General features: G+C 36.2%; 3 protein-coding genes across 3 annotated transcripts; 2 read left to right on the top strand and 1 right to left on the bottom strand.

Annotated features, from left to right (window-relative positions):
* Positions 1 to 897: 897 nt before the first annotated feature.
* AVP1 (Inorganic H pyrophosphatase family protein) lies at positions 898 to 5,512 on the top strand. Its single transcript, XM_028062158.2, has 8 exons — positions 898 to 1,285; positions 2,376 to 2,950; positions 3,056 to 3,435; positions 3,578 to 3,664; positions 3,756 to 4,086; positions 4,188 to 4,598; positions 4,711 to 4,770; positions 5,023 to 5,512. Exons 1-8 carry the CDS (start codon positions 1,036 to 1,038, stop codon positions 5,227 to 5,229), a joined length of 2,301 nt encoding a protein of 766 aa, XP_027917959.2. The 5' UTR covers positions 898 to 1,035; the 3' UTR covers positions 5,230 to 5,512.
* Positions 5,513 to 6,323: 811 nt separating this feature from the next.
* LOC114176958 (protein LATERAL BRANCHING OXIDOREDUCTASE 1-like) lies at positions 6,324 to 8,076 on the bottom strand. The gene is made up of 4 exons (XM_028062160.2): positions 7,773 to 8,076; positions 7,332 to 7,579; positions 6,906 to 7,233; positions 6,324 to 6,741 (listed from the first exon to the last, which is right to left on the bottom strand). Exons 1-4 carry the CDS (start codon positions 7,986 to 7,988, stop codon positions 6,490 to 6,492), a joined length of 1,044 nt encoding a protein of 347 aa, XP_027917961.2. The 5' UTR covers positions 7,989 to 8,076; the 3' UTR covers positions 6,324 to 6,489.
* A 277-nt stretch (positions 8,077 to 8,353) lies between these two features.
* Positions 8,354 to 10,058, top strand: LOC114176081 (pyrophosphate-energized vacuolar membrane proton pump-like). Its single transcript, XM_028060992.2, has 4 exons — positions 8,354 to 8,949; positions 9,055 to 9,434; positions 9,577 to 9,663; positions 9,755 to 10,058. Exons 1-4 carry the CDS (start codon positions 8,422 to 8,424, stop codon positions 10,041 to 10,043), a joined length of 1,284 nt encoding a protein of 427 aa, XP_027916793.2. The 5' UTR covers positions 8,354 to 8,421; the 3' UTR covers positions 10,044 to 10,058.
* Positions 10,059 to 13,827: the final 3,769 nt, after the last annotated feature.

Genomic DNA, 13,827 nt, shown 5'->3' on the forward strand with positions numbered 1-13,827 from the left:
TATTGTTCGTTTAATAATTTATCAGGACTACATTTATAATATTTCAGATTTTCTTCTCAAATCTATCTTAGCTAGAGGGGTTTATAAATGTTAATTAAAGTTAAACAATTTTCCTGAGTAAATCTTATCTTCTAAACAAATGACGTGGTGTTGTTGATGACACAAAATACGCTTTAAAAGTGGTAAACTAGAGAGAGAAAAAAAATACTTAAATATCAATACTTACTGAGTCAACTATTAAAATTAAGTTATATACTCAGTATGACAACTTCAATACTGGATATTTTTTTCAAGTACTAAAATCCACATAAAACTGTAAAATCTAATAAATTAAAAATAAATAATTAACCGAAACAACGTAAAGCTTGTAAAATTTGTTAAAAGATTATTAGCTTTAAAAAAATATCTGTATAATTTACTCATTTTTTTTTGTCTTGAATTATTTATACATGTAATGTACCAGGGCATTAGGATAAAATTGGAAATACATAATATAGTAATTTATTAAATAATTAATTCCTTGTCTCTTGTATTACATGTCATAATATAATATAATATAATAATAATAATAATAACATAATATTTTTGCTGATATTGTTACTGTGTAAAGGAAAATTGAAGTCCTCCTCCAGTGGGATTGGAACGAGATTAGTGATTTCCGTATAATTTGGAAAATATTTTTGAAGAGTGAAATTAAAGAGTGTTAGAGTGAGGGTAATTATTAATAAAAAAAAGGAAAAAGAAAAGGAAAAGGAAAGTGAGAGTGTTTGGGAGTGAGTGACCTAAAATTGAGATCTGGCATTTAGGTATAGACAAATTACAGATATTGGTAAAATTTTCATATTGTGAGCCACACAGCCTCTTCTGTGTCTCCAGTCACCATACCATACCATTCCCACCCCTATCCTCTCTCTCTTTCTCTCTCTGTCACATATAAAACCCTCTCCACCCCTTCCCATTTCCCTCATTCACTCATTTCTTCATTCCTTCCCATTTTTATTTTTCTCCCTTTCGCTCTCTCTCAATCTTCAAGCCATGGGAGCAGCGATTCTCCCAGATCTCGGAACCGAGATTCTCATTCCCGTCTGCGCGGTCATTGGAATCGCCTTCGCCCTCTTCCAGTGGCTCCTCGTCTCCAAGGTCAAACTCTCTGCCGTCAGAGACGCTTCTCCCAACGCCGCCGCCAAGAATGGCTACAACGACTACCTCATCGAAGAGGAGGAGGGCATCAACGACCACAACGTCGTCGTCAAATGCGCCGAAATACAGAACGCCATTTCCGAAGGTCTTTCTTTCTCTCACTCCCACTCTCACTCTCCCTCTTTCTCTGCTGCCCTTCTGAGATCTACCCTCGATCCCGGGCCTTTCTCTTTCTCTTTCTTCCAAAAATGGTTTAAAGATTCGAACTTGTTGTGTCGGCGTGGCTTTCTAATTTCTGGGTAGATCTGGATCTTCTCGTGCTTCGTCCTTGTTTAGGTTTTTTGCGAAATTTGTGTTTTTGATTTTTTTATTTTATTTTCTACGTTGTTCCTTGTGTGAGTTTTGTTGTCTGTGAACTCTATTCTCCGACTTCGACAGCTTCCAGTGTGTGTTTTTTTGAACCCTGTTATGTCTATTTTTGGGGCTTTAATTTATGAACTCTAAAACGTTTTTGAGCTGCATGGTTATCCAGAACATGATTTGAGCCTCGTTTTATTATTTAACTATTAAAAAACCTATTTTGGTTATGTGATTTGGACCACACGTCGAAGTCCTGTGGTAAATTAGTAATTAGCTATGTCTAGTGCCATTTAGTATTTTTTTATGCGTGTTTTTTGTTCGTAAGGTCGAAAGTTGTGTTTTTTTTTATGTTCCTTGGTTAATCACTTCGATCTTTCGTTTTGAGTTGTATTTGTGTTGCTTATTTTTTTTTGTCTGCGGCTTTAAACTTGATGCTCTATGAACCCTTGTCATCTCGTTTCTCCGTATTTGAATCTTTTGAATACTCTCAGACGAACGTGTCACTTTAATCAATTTGTAGCCCCGAGGTCCCTCTTTCTAATAGGGTGCATTTACAACTTTTCTCCTCATTCCCTACATATTTGCAAAGTTTTGAACTTTAACAAGCTCTGTATTGCTTGTTAAATTTGGACCTTGTTATTGTAGTAGATAATTTTTCTCCCAAAACCCTGTGATCTGTTCTTTGGACCTGTTATACTTACCCTAAGAGTAGAGTTGGCTTTTGCTGAAACCATTGCTTGGCAGGTGTTTTGCATTTTATTTATTCTTTAAATTTTTGGATATGCTCTTGATTGCTGGTCCTTATTCCGTAATAGTGCTTATTGTTTGATGTTAAAGAATGCTTCACTTATTGACTGGTGTTTGAACTTGAACAGGAGCAACCTCTTTCCTTTTTACTGAATACAAGTATGTGGGAATCTTCATGGTGGCTTTTGCCATTTTGATATTCCTCTTCCTTGGTTCAGTGGAAGGATTCAGCACAAGCCCCCAGCCTTGCACATACGATAAAACTAAAACGTGTAAGCCAGCACTTGCCACGGCTATTTTCAGCACCGTATCTTTCCTGCTTGGTGGCGTCACATCACTTGTTTCTGGATTCCTTGGAATGAAAATTGCAACTTACGCCAATGCAAGAACCACCCTGGAGGCAAGAAAGGGCGTTGGGAAGGCCTTCATTACGGCTTTTAGATCTGGTGCTGTTATGGGTTTTCTCCTAGCTGCAAATGGTCTTCTGGTTCTTTACATTGCCATCAACTTGTTTAAGATCTACTATGGTGATGACTGGGGTGGTCTTTTTGAGGCCATAACTGGTTATGGTCTTGGTGGGTCTTCTATGGCTTTGTTTGGGAGAGTTGGCGGAGGTATTTATACCAAAGCTGCTGATGTTGGTGCTGATCTTGTTGGCAAGGTTGAGAGGAATATTCCCGAAGATGATCCCAGAAATCCAGCTGTAAGACACAGAACCCTGAAATCACTTCATTTCTTTTTGGGTTTTGAAACACTGTCTTGTTAATATATTTTGTTTGTTTGTCTGAATGAATTATTGTGTATTCAGGTGATTGCTGACAATGTTGGTGACAATGTTGGAGATATAGCTGGTATGGGATCTGATCTGTTTGGTTCATATGCGGAGTCATCTTGTGCTGCTCTTGTTGTTGCTTCCATCTCCTCATTTGGGTTGAATCATGAGTTCACTGCGATGCTCTACCCTCTCATTGTCAGTTCTGTGGGTATTCTTGTTTGTTTGCTCACCACCTTATTTGCAACTGACTTCTTTGAGATCAAGGCTGTGAAGGAGATTGAGCCTGCATTGAAAAAGCAGCTCGTTATTTCCACTGTGTTGATGACTATTGGGGTTGCAGTTGTTAGTTTTGTTGCACTTCCAACTTCCTTCACTATCTTCAATTTTGGAGTGCAGAAAGACGTCAAGAGCTGGTCAGTTTTATATTAACTCCTATAAGTAACCAAGTTTGTGTTCAAAATTATTTAATGATGGGTTCTTGTATATTTATACATCAATACATTGTTGCTTTTTATATCTGTGAACTCGTAAAGATATTTTTATTTTGTATTGCAGGCAGCTATTTTTGTGTGTTGCTGTTGGTCTTTGGGCAGGACTTATTATCGGATTTGTAACCGAGTACTATACTAGTAATGCATATAGGTAAGTAATTTAGGGTACTGTTTTATTATTTTTTTACCTTTGTGCAATCATATCATCAGGCTTTAGCTTGACTATTTGTCTGGTTTTGCAGTCCTGTTCAAGACGTAGCTGACTCCTGCAGAACTGGTGCTGCAACTAATGTTATATTTGGCCTTGCCTTGGGATACAAGTCTGTTATCATTCCAATTTTTGCTATAGCAATTAGTATTTTTGTTAGTTTCACCTTTGCTGCCATGTATGGTATTGCCGTGGCTGCACTTGGGATGCTGAGTACCATTGCCACTGGGTTGGCCATAGACGCATATGGTCCAATCAGTGACAATGCTGGAGGTATTGCTGAGATGGCTGGTATGAGTCACAGAATTCGTGAGAGAACTGATGCCCTTGATGCTGCTGGTAACACGACTGCTGCAATTGGGAAGGTGTGGATTTTTATGTTTTATTCCTTCTTCAAACCCATTCTGTAAGTTCACGAAAACATGTGTTTTGTTACTTATCTCATATCTGTATTATTCTGTTTTAGGGCTTTGCCATTGGTTCTGCCGCCCTTGTATCTCTGGCCCTTTTTGGTGCCTTTGTGAGCCGAGCATCTATTACGACTGTTGATGTGTTGACTCCAAAGGTTTTCATTGGTTTAATTGTGGGGGCAATGCTTCCTTACTGGTTTTCTGCCATGACCATGAAGAGTGTGGGAAGTGCTGCTCTGAAGATGGTTGAGGAAGTGCGCAGGCAATTCAATACCATTCCAGGGTTGATGGAGGGAACTGCCAAGCCTGACTATGCTACATGTGTTAAGATCTCTACTGATGCTTCCATTAAGGAAATGATTCCACCTGGTGCTCTTGTCATGCTTACACCTCTTGTTGTTGGGATCCTTTTTGGTGTTGAAACACTTTCTGGTGTCCTCGCTGGATCTTTGGTATCTGGTGTACAGGTAATGTTTCATCCACCTCTCCTTATTCCGTAGTTTACTCAAAAACCTTGCTGTCTGTCATCATGCCACATATTCTTTGCATTTAAGACATCTTTCCATGCCATGCTTACAGATTGCCATCTCTGCATCCAACACCGGCGGTGCATGGGATAACGCAAAGAAGTACATTGAGGTAATTATTTGTTAACTACTTTGAGCTGTGTAATTAATTGATCCACCCGGTTTATAATGGAGTCTCGACACTTAACTGGTTATAGGAATTTTTGAAACTAATCATCCTAATAGGAGTCATTTGGTATGACTATTAAGCGTAATTATTATGAAATTCAATAAATTTGACTGTATAACAGCAATAGCTTGGAGTTGTGCGTGATAAATCTGTAACGTGCATCTGATGGTGTATAAATTTGGTGTAATTTTACAGGCTGGTGCTTCTGAGCATGCTAGAAGCCTTGGTCCAAAAGGGTCAGATTGCCACAAGGCAGCAGTTATTGGTGACACCATTGGAGACCCTCTCAAGGATACATCTGGTCCCTCACTTAACATCCTTATCAAGCTGATGGCAGTTGAGTCTCTTGTTTTTGCCCCCTTCTTTGCTACCCATGGTGGTTTACTCTTCAAGATCTTCTAAAGAGTTTGAGAGAAAAGAGCATCGTTCATCAATTTTCTACTATGATGGCAGAACAAGGAAAATCAGTCCTTTTACCACCATGCCTTTACTTTTTTGTTAGTCTTTTAACTCATCTGTCATATCGACTTCATTGTTTTTGAAACAAAGTATATTTTGTCACTCATTTGTAGTTTTAAGAAACTTCATTAGGTTGAGTCTGCAGCAAAATTTTCCTTGTTACGTGGAGTTTCATGATGATGACGATGATTATACTATTTTCAGCGCGATCCATTTATTAGATGTCTATCAGTTGGCCGATTCTTGCACTTGCTTCAATTTTTGTCTTCTGTTTTTAAGAGATTTGTTGAAATTGAACTAATTCAATTAAAACGGAAAAATGGATATAAATTAAATATGTTTTTAGTCTTTAAATCTTAATAAAAAAATTAAAATTCGTCTATCTTAAGGTATAATATACTTTTATGACACTTAAAATAATGAATGAATATTTTGATATAATTGTTTTAATTCAGTTACGATAATATTATTTTGACGTTTTTTAGTTTACATTCAAGTTTTATGATCTACATTGAAGTTATATTTAAGACGCTCTCAATTGTTTTCCGATCTTACCACATTTGATATCAAATATTTTTTTGTTGTTTGCAAGCAAGACAACTGATGTTCTTTCAAAGCTTTACATGTAATTATGAAAATCACGAGATATTGAATCATTATTTCAGGTATGACCTTTTTCTGTTTGGTTAAACAGAACCTCATTACTCGTTGGGTTAAAGTACAAACGTGAAAGTGAAGTTTTATGTTTAGATAAATTTTTTTTTTGGTCGAGCCTCTCTTTATTAATCTTGTTGCCTTCGGCGATGGTGTACAGTTTCTTTCTTGTCAATTCATTATATTCTTGAAACTTCAAGAAACACAGAACATGATTTTCTGCTCATTGTCGAAGTTGAATACTGCGTGCTTTCATACACCACGAGCTACAATGACTTATTTACTTATTAAAGATTTGCGTGGTGAATTTTGAACTGATTTCTTAGTGGAAATTCAAACTTAGGACTCCAGAAGTCAAGTTAGGGACCACTCTTTTTGAAGAATTGCTATAAAACGGATTTAACTTGCTAACATTTTATTATATTACTAGTTATGGTTTCAAAGCAACTGAACCATACATGTTTATCTTTTATAGTTTGATTCAAATAACAAAAACATCAAAGACTTTTCCAACAGGTTGGGAATTCACATTTGAAAGTCTCACCACCTTTAATCAGAGTTATCTGCAATTTTGACAGTCTCAAGAGCAATCTTTCCCTCTTGATAGCACTTGTAGTTGATGTCACCATAACATTTAACATTTCTGTATAACCTAGGTCGTGTCTCATTTATAAGACCCTCTACAGGTCCAATCTCGTTCTCAGGATCTGGCTCATTAAACATTGCCAAAGACATCCTCATCTTTTCTGTGTTTGTCACAACCCTGTGCATTATGCTCTTGAATATTCCATTACTCATGATCTGCAACAGTGCCAAACTTCATTAACCATTCATCAACTGAACACTGATTCCACCTCAAAAACTAGTTAATGACGCACCACCAACAAGTAAGCAAGTACAAAAATAGCATCTTTAAGCTAGGAGAATTTTGATTACTCATCAACAAGTAGTAGAACAACGATTACCTGCATTTGATCGCCCAGATTGACAACAAAGGCATCGGGGATAGTGGGAACACTGACCCATTTTTCATCTATCAGAACTTGAAGACCTTCCACTTCTTTGTCTTGCAATAGAACAGTGATTCCTGATCTATCTGTGTGAGGTTTGACGCCAAGAACCAAATCAGGCCTAGAACAACGTGGATAGAAGTTGAACCTCGCTAGCATCAATGATTCTTCACCAAACTGGTCCAGGAAGCTACCCTCTTCCAAATTCAGTGACCTTGCCATGGATCTCAAGAGATAATCCATCATTGATTTCACTTTCGCCGAAAACTCCTCTAATTTCTCACTGCATTATATTAAGAAAATTCAGCCCAGTAACTTACTTAAGTAAGCTACAGAAATTTCTCAGGCAGAAAATGTATCCTCAAGAAATATCTCAGGTACCTAAAATCAGAAGGAATCTTGGGCCAAAGAGAAAGCCTTCGTTTTTCTTCTGGAAAAACTCGAAGTGATAGGCGATAGGACCAGTCAAGAACCTGCTTGTCTGAAACCACTCTATCATTCCCATACCCTTCAGATTCATTAACAGCTCGAGCATATTTCTGTTTTTCCTCTTCTGGGAGTGCAAAAAATTGTTTTGCAAGTTCACGTATTTTGTCAAGGTACGAACTTGACATTCCATGACCAATTGCCTGCATGTCAGATATGTATGCTCGCTATTACAAAGATAAAGACACTTTTTTTTTTTTTTTTTTTTTTTATCTTAATAACTCTTCAAAGGGAACTAGAAAGTACAATAATATGCAATATATGAGTTATGGTTCTTTGAAACACATGCAAGTAACAGTGAAGATGAGGTTTTTGGAAGGTTTTGTAGATCCACACCTGGAAGCATCCAGCTGAAGTTAGAGAAGATCTGAGCCTGTGTAGCTCACCTTCTGATGAGAGGAGACTTACATCAATGATGGGTATTGGAATGAGTGCAGAAGAATCTTTAGATCCAAAGCTATTTCCTTTAACAATATATTGCGGTGGTGGTTCATCACCTTCCATGGACATTTCTTGAAGGCTCTTGGCCACCGATTTCTCTTGGCCAGCCATGTCTTTCTTAATTGTTGATCCACCAATGGATGGTTTTCTGTTGTGTGAAGTTAGTGATTATGTGTTGATGAATATTTTATTACTCCACGTTTCTTTTGGAGACAATTTGTTTAGTGTTATATACAAAACAATGTCTGCAGTTTAGTCCAATGGCTCCGACAAGAACATGAGCTGTGCTTAGTTTTTCGTAGTTAAACTGTTTTAATAAGGAACATAAGAGTAGAGTTGGTTTTTGCTGAAACCATTGCTTGGCAGGTGTTTTGCATTTTATTTATTCTTTAAATTTTTGGATATGCTCTTGATTGCTGGTCCTTATTCCGTAATAGTGCTTATTGTTTGATGTTAAAGAATGCTTCACTTATTGACTGGTGTTTGAACTTGAACAGGAGCAACCTCTTTCCTTTTTACTGAATACAAGTATGTGGGAATCTTCATGGTGGCTTTTGCCATTTTGATATTCCTCTTCCTTGGTTCAGTGGAAGGATTCAGCACAAGCCCCCAGCCTTGCACATACGATAAAACTAAAACGTGTAAGCCAGCACTTGCCACGGCTATTTTCAGCACCGTATCTTTCCTGCTTGGTGGCGTCACATCACTTGTTTCTGGATTCCTTGGAATGAAAATTGCAACTTACGCCAATGCAAGAACCACCCTGGAGGCAAGAAAGGGCGTTGGGAAGGCCTTCATTACGGCTTTTAGATCTGGTGCTGTTATGGGTTTTCTCCTAGCTGCAAATGGTCTTCTGGTTCTTTACATTGCCATCAACTTGTTTAAGATCTACTATGGTGATGACTGGGGTGGTCTTTTTGAGGCCATAACTGGTTATGGTCTTGGTGGGTCTTCTATGGCTTTGTTTGGGAGAGTTGGCGGAGGTATTTATACCAAAGCTGCTGATGTTGGTGCTGATCTTGTTGGCAAGGTTGAGAGGAATATTCCCGAAGATGATCCCAGAAATCCAGCTGTAAGACACAGAACCCTGAAATCACTTCATTTCTTTTTGGGTTTTGAAACACTGTCTTGTTAATATATTTTGTTTGTTTGTCTGAATGAATTATTGTGTATTCAGGTGATTGCTGACAATGTTGGTGACAATGTTGGAGATATAGCTGGTATGGGATCTGATCTGTTTGGTTCATATGCGGAGTCATCTTGTGCTGCTCTTGTTGTTGCTTCCATCTCCTCATTTGGGTTGAATCATGAGTTCACTGCGATGCTCTACCCTCTCATTGTCAGTTCTGTGGGTATTCTTGTTTGTTTGCTCACCACCTTATTTGCAACTGACTTCTTTGAGATCAAGGCTGTGAAGGAGATTGAGCCTGCATTGAAAAAGCAGCTCGTTATTTCCACTGTGTTGATGACTATTGGGGTTGCAGTTGTTAGTTTTGTTGCACTTCCAACTTCCTTCACTATCTTCAATTTTGGAGTGCAGAAAGACGTCAAGAGCTGGTCAGTTTTATATTAACTCCTATAAGTAACCAAGTTTGTGTTCAAAATTATTTAATGATGGGTTCTTGTATATTTATACATCAATACATTGTTGCTTTTTATATCTGTGAACTCGTAAAGATATTTTTATTTTGTATTGCAGGCAGCTATTTTTGTGTGTTGCTGTTGGTCTTTGGGCAGGACTTATTATCGGATTTGTAACCGAGTACTATACTAGTAATGCATATAGGTAAGTAATTTAGGGTACTGTTTTATTATTTTTTTACCTTTGTGCAATCATATCATCAGGCTTTAGCTTGACTATTTGTCTGGTTTTGCAGTCCTGTTCAAGACGTAGCTGACTCCTGCAGAACTGGTGCTGCAACTAATGTTATATTTGGCCTTGCCTTGGGATACAAGTCTGTTATCATTCCAATTTTTGCTATAGCAATTAGTATTTTTGTTAGTTTCACCTTTGCTGCCATGTATGGTATTGCCGTGGCTGCACTTGGGATGCTGAGTACCATTGCCACTGGGTTGGCCATAGACGCATATGGTCCAATCAGTGACAATGCTGGAGGTATTGGAATGAGTGCCGAAGAATCTTTATCACCTTTAATTTGTGTATAAAGTTAAGAGTTTTGGGGTATTTCACACAGAATCTAATGTTAAAGAAGGTAATCTATGATTTCCTGCTAATGTAGAGTATGGCTTATTCAAGATGGTTTTGATAGTTTTCATAGTGAAAGTGTTAATAAGTTTATCTGGGTATAGAGAGAAAAGAAGACCTTAAGGAAACTCAAAGGTCCATAGCTCTTCAATAATCCGGCTTCTGACCCATCAACAACGAAAGGAACTTCAAGTGAGCTTGTAAATTCCTTCTTACCAGACCATTCCAGGGCATGAACCCATCTTGAATTACCTACTCATTGCCAAGAAAAGGTCCATCAATTCATTAATTGCAAGGTGTCCATCATTCATTGCAAAGTCCATCAAATCTTCATTGACAAGAGTAAATACGTACCAGCCAGTTGCAGATTAGATCATACACTGACAGCAACATGTCACACACTCGCTAAAATCTTGTTCCCATACAATGTTAATATAAAAAAATTCCCAAGGATCATACATAAATAAGATTAAAATTGTAATATCTATCGGCACTAAGTTTTTTAATATAAAAATATTCAAAATAGTTATAATAATAAATATGGATTTAATATGGCCTTGTCCGAGGTTAGTGTGAGTTGTGAGGTTCCCTTGCGGATATGTGGGAATGGAAGTGGGTAGATTCAGAAAGTGTCACAATTGCAAGGCAACATATGTATTCCTGTTAACTTCAAATTTGACAACTGTGGGCACTATGGAATATTTGGGTTAAGAATAGCTAAATTGATAAAATGTGTTCTTGCTTAATATTCACTTACAGGTTCAAAACTCTTGTTTCCTGCCGGGAAGAAAAGAAGAGTGAGGAATCCGTTGGGCTGCCAAGTGAAAATAGACAATAGTCACAATTAAATTGTCATATCTTTACTCAGTAAATATGGATTCATTAAAGGAATAGTAGATTCAAGGGACCTCAAATTTACCTTTACACCTCAATATACTATACGTCATTGACAACATAAAAATATAAAAAGTAGGGGAAGAATGAGAATGTGAGTGGAATAAATATCGCTATTTGGTCGAATATTATTGCAAGATATGTTCAGAGAGGTGCAAGTGTTACAATGGAAGAATCAATCATCCTCAACCTTATTAACAAGAAAGAACAAATCTCTAATCTTTGCTGCCATGTATAACAAGCAATGCTATTACAATGATTTGTACAAGAATTAAAACTAAGAACCAAGAACAAGAGTCCTGGCAGATATTAGGGAGTGTCAACCGTCCTTTGCCCTGTGAGTTCCTGCAAAAATGATAAAGGTTTAATGGTTATAAGTAATGAGCGATAACCTAGAATCCAAGATCGTTCGTTGATTTGTTAGAATTAGAACAAAAAATTATATAATTACCTGATAACAGAAAAAACAAGCGAATAAGGGGCATAAGAAGAAGGGGGGATAATCTCCCGTTGTGCTTCTTCTTGGAGCAGTATGGAAAAAACATGATCTATTGATGGGAGAGGATCAGAGAGAAGAATCTGGCCGCGAATATTCGAAAAAGACTCGTTGAGTCCCATAAGGAAGCACATTACATATTCAGTGTCGGTCTGATCCTGGAATTGTTGAAGACCACCGCATGTACAGTGAAACTCTGGTCGATAACTGGCAAGTTCTTCCCTGATGCACTTAATTTTCGTGTAATATGTGCTTACTGAGTCTGTACCTTGTTGGATAGACACCAATTGTCGTCGCAATTGGAAAATGTGAGGACCATTGTTCCTAGAAAATCTTATTTTTAAATCTTCCCAAATCTCTTGGGCTGTAGTTGCGAAGAGTATGCTATTGATGATTTCCTTCGAAACAGAATTGAACAGCCATGAGATGACGACGCTGTTCGCTCGTGACCAAGCAGCGAAAGTGGCGTCCGTCGGAGGTGGTTTCTGAAGACTGCCATCAACAAAGGCTACTTTGTTTTTTACTGTAAGCGCGACAAACATCGCTCTGCTCCACGTAATGTAATTGTTATGATACAGGGGCTGGGAGATCAGAACCAGATCCGGGCCGTCCGAGTGATGCAAGAAGAGAGGATTAGAGGGATCTTGAATGGGTTCTCTCACTAAAGCTGCCATGAGTTCCAAAGGAAGTAACAGAGATAGAGACGGAAGCAAAGACCAGAGAGTAAAAATGGATGGAATTCTGATAACGTACATAACTAAGCTAAACTTTCTCATAGTAAATTCACATCAATAGGAAAGATATAATTAGTCGTATAATATCGATTTTGGGGCTAGAATATTAAATAGGTATTCGATTTAAAAAGAGTGTCAATTGTATCACAATTTTTGAAAAAGTGATTCAATTAGGTACCTTTGAGACAGAGTTAACTAACGTTGTTAGTCAACGTGTGTCAGTTTTATTTTTTTCTAAAATTTTTTTAATTTAAAAAAAATAAAAATGTCACGTGTCAAGTCGTTGTATGTGACACATAACATTGTCAGTGCCACGTGGCATTGCAATGCCACATGTCACTATCACTATGTCATTGTGTTGATTTCGAAAGTTTCCATATATGCCTTTTTGTTTCAATTTAGTATCTAAGTATGTATATCTGATTTAATTTTATCCCAATTTCTTTTTAATAATTAAAATATTTTTGTAATTCATTTTTTATAACATTAAAAATAATTAAGTATAAATATTTTTACAAAATTAAGTACTAATATTTATATTGTTCCCCTCAATTTCAAACCAAATTTATTATTTATATAAATGTTATACTAATATTTTTTATTAAAAACGACTTTTTAACATATTAGTTTATTAATTACTTTTTTATTAAGTACTCATGTTTTGTTAAATTTTTTTTAAATTGAACAATATTGTCTCTTACTAATTTTAAACCAAAATTTTTATTGGTTTGAATTTATACTAATTTTTTTATTATTAAAAATGACTTAATAAAATGAATTTTACCACTAAATTTTAATATAAATATCAAATACTTAATTTTTGTTAAACTCTTATACTTAATTACTTTTAATTTTATAAAAAAATGGATTTTAATTATTAAAAAAAATTGGGATAAAATTGACTCAGATACACATCCTTAGGTACTAAATTGAAACAAAAAAACATATAGGGGGACTAAATCGAAATCAACACAATCTGATAGTGATATTGACACGTGGCACTGACAATGTCACATGTCACACACAGGGACTTGACACTGACATTTTTATTATTATTTTTTTCAAAAAGATTTAAAAAAAATTAAAAAAAAAATTAAAAAAAATTAAAAAAATCACAGACTGACACGTGGCATGTTGACTAACGACGTTAGTCAACTCTGTCTGAAAAAGACCTAATTGAAACACTTTTTCAAAAATTGGGATGCAATTGACACTTTTTTTAAACTGGGTACCTATCTGACACCCTAGTCCCAAACTGGGTACTATACGACTAATTATACCTAAAGTAAACTATCTAGTTTAGGCTAAATTTTTATTTTATTTTTGTAAAACATATTTATGAAAAAGATTAAATACATTTTTAATTTTCTTATATGAGAGTTAAGGTTTTTTTTTATGATTTGAATTTAAAAGTTATCTTTATAAAATTAGAGTAAACAGTCATTTAAATGACTTGTCATTGTTAGTCAGAGTCACCAAACCTTCAATGAAATTTATGATAAAGAAGTAAAACCAATATTCAGAAATTTTATTTTGGACCTAAAACAAACTATTGCAATATTTGAGAAAGTATAATTATACTTATTTTTCAAAAGATAACTCTTAATTTCTCTCTCATAT

This window comes from Vigna unguiculata, chromosome 3, assembly GCF_037176805.1.
Source record: "Vigna unguiculata cultivar grain cowpea cultivar isolate G323 ecotype 2 chromosome 3, ASM3717680v1, whole genome shotgun sequence".
In the NCBI taxonomy this organism is placed as follows: Eukaryota; Viridiplantae; Streptophyta; class Magnoliopsida; order Fabales; family Fabaceae; genus Vigna; species Vigna unguiculata.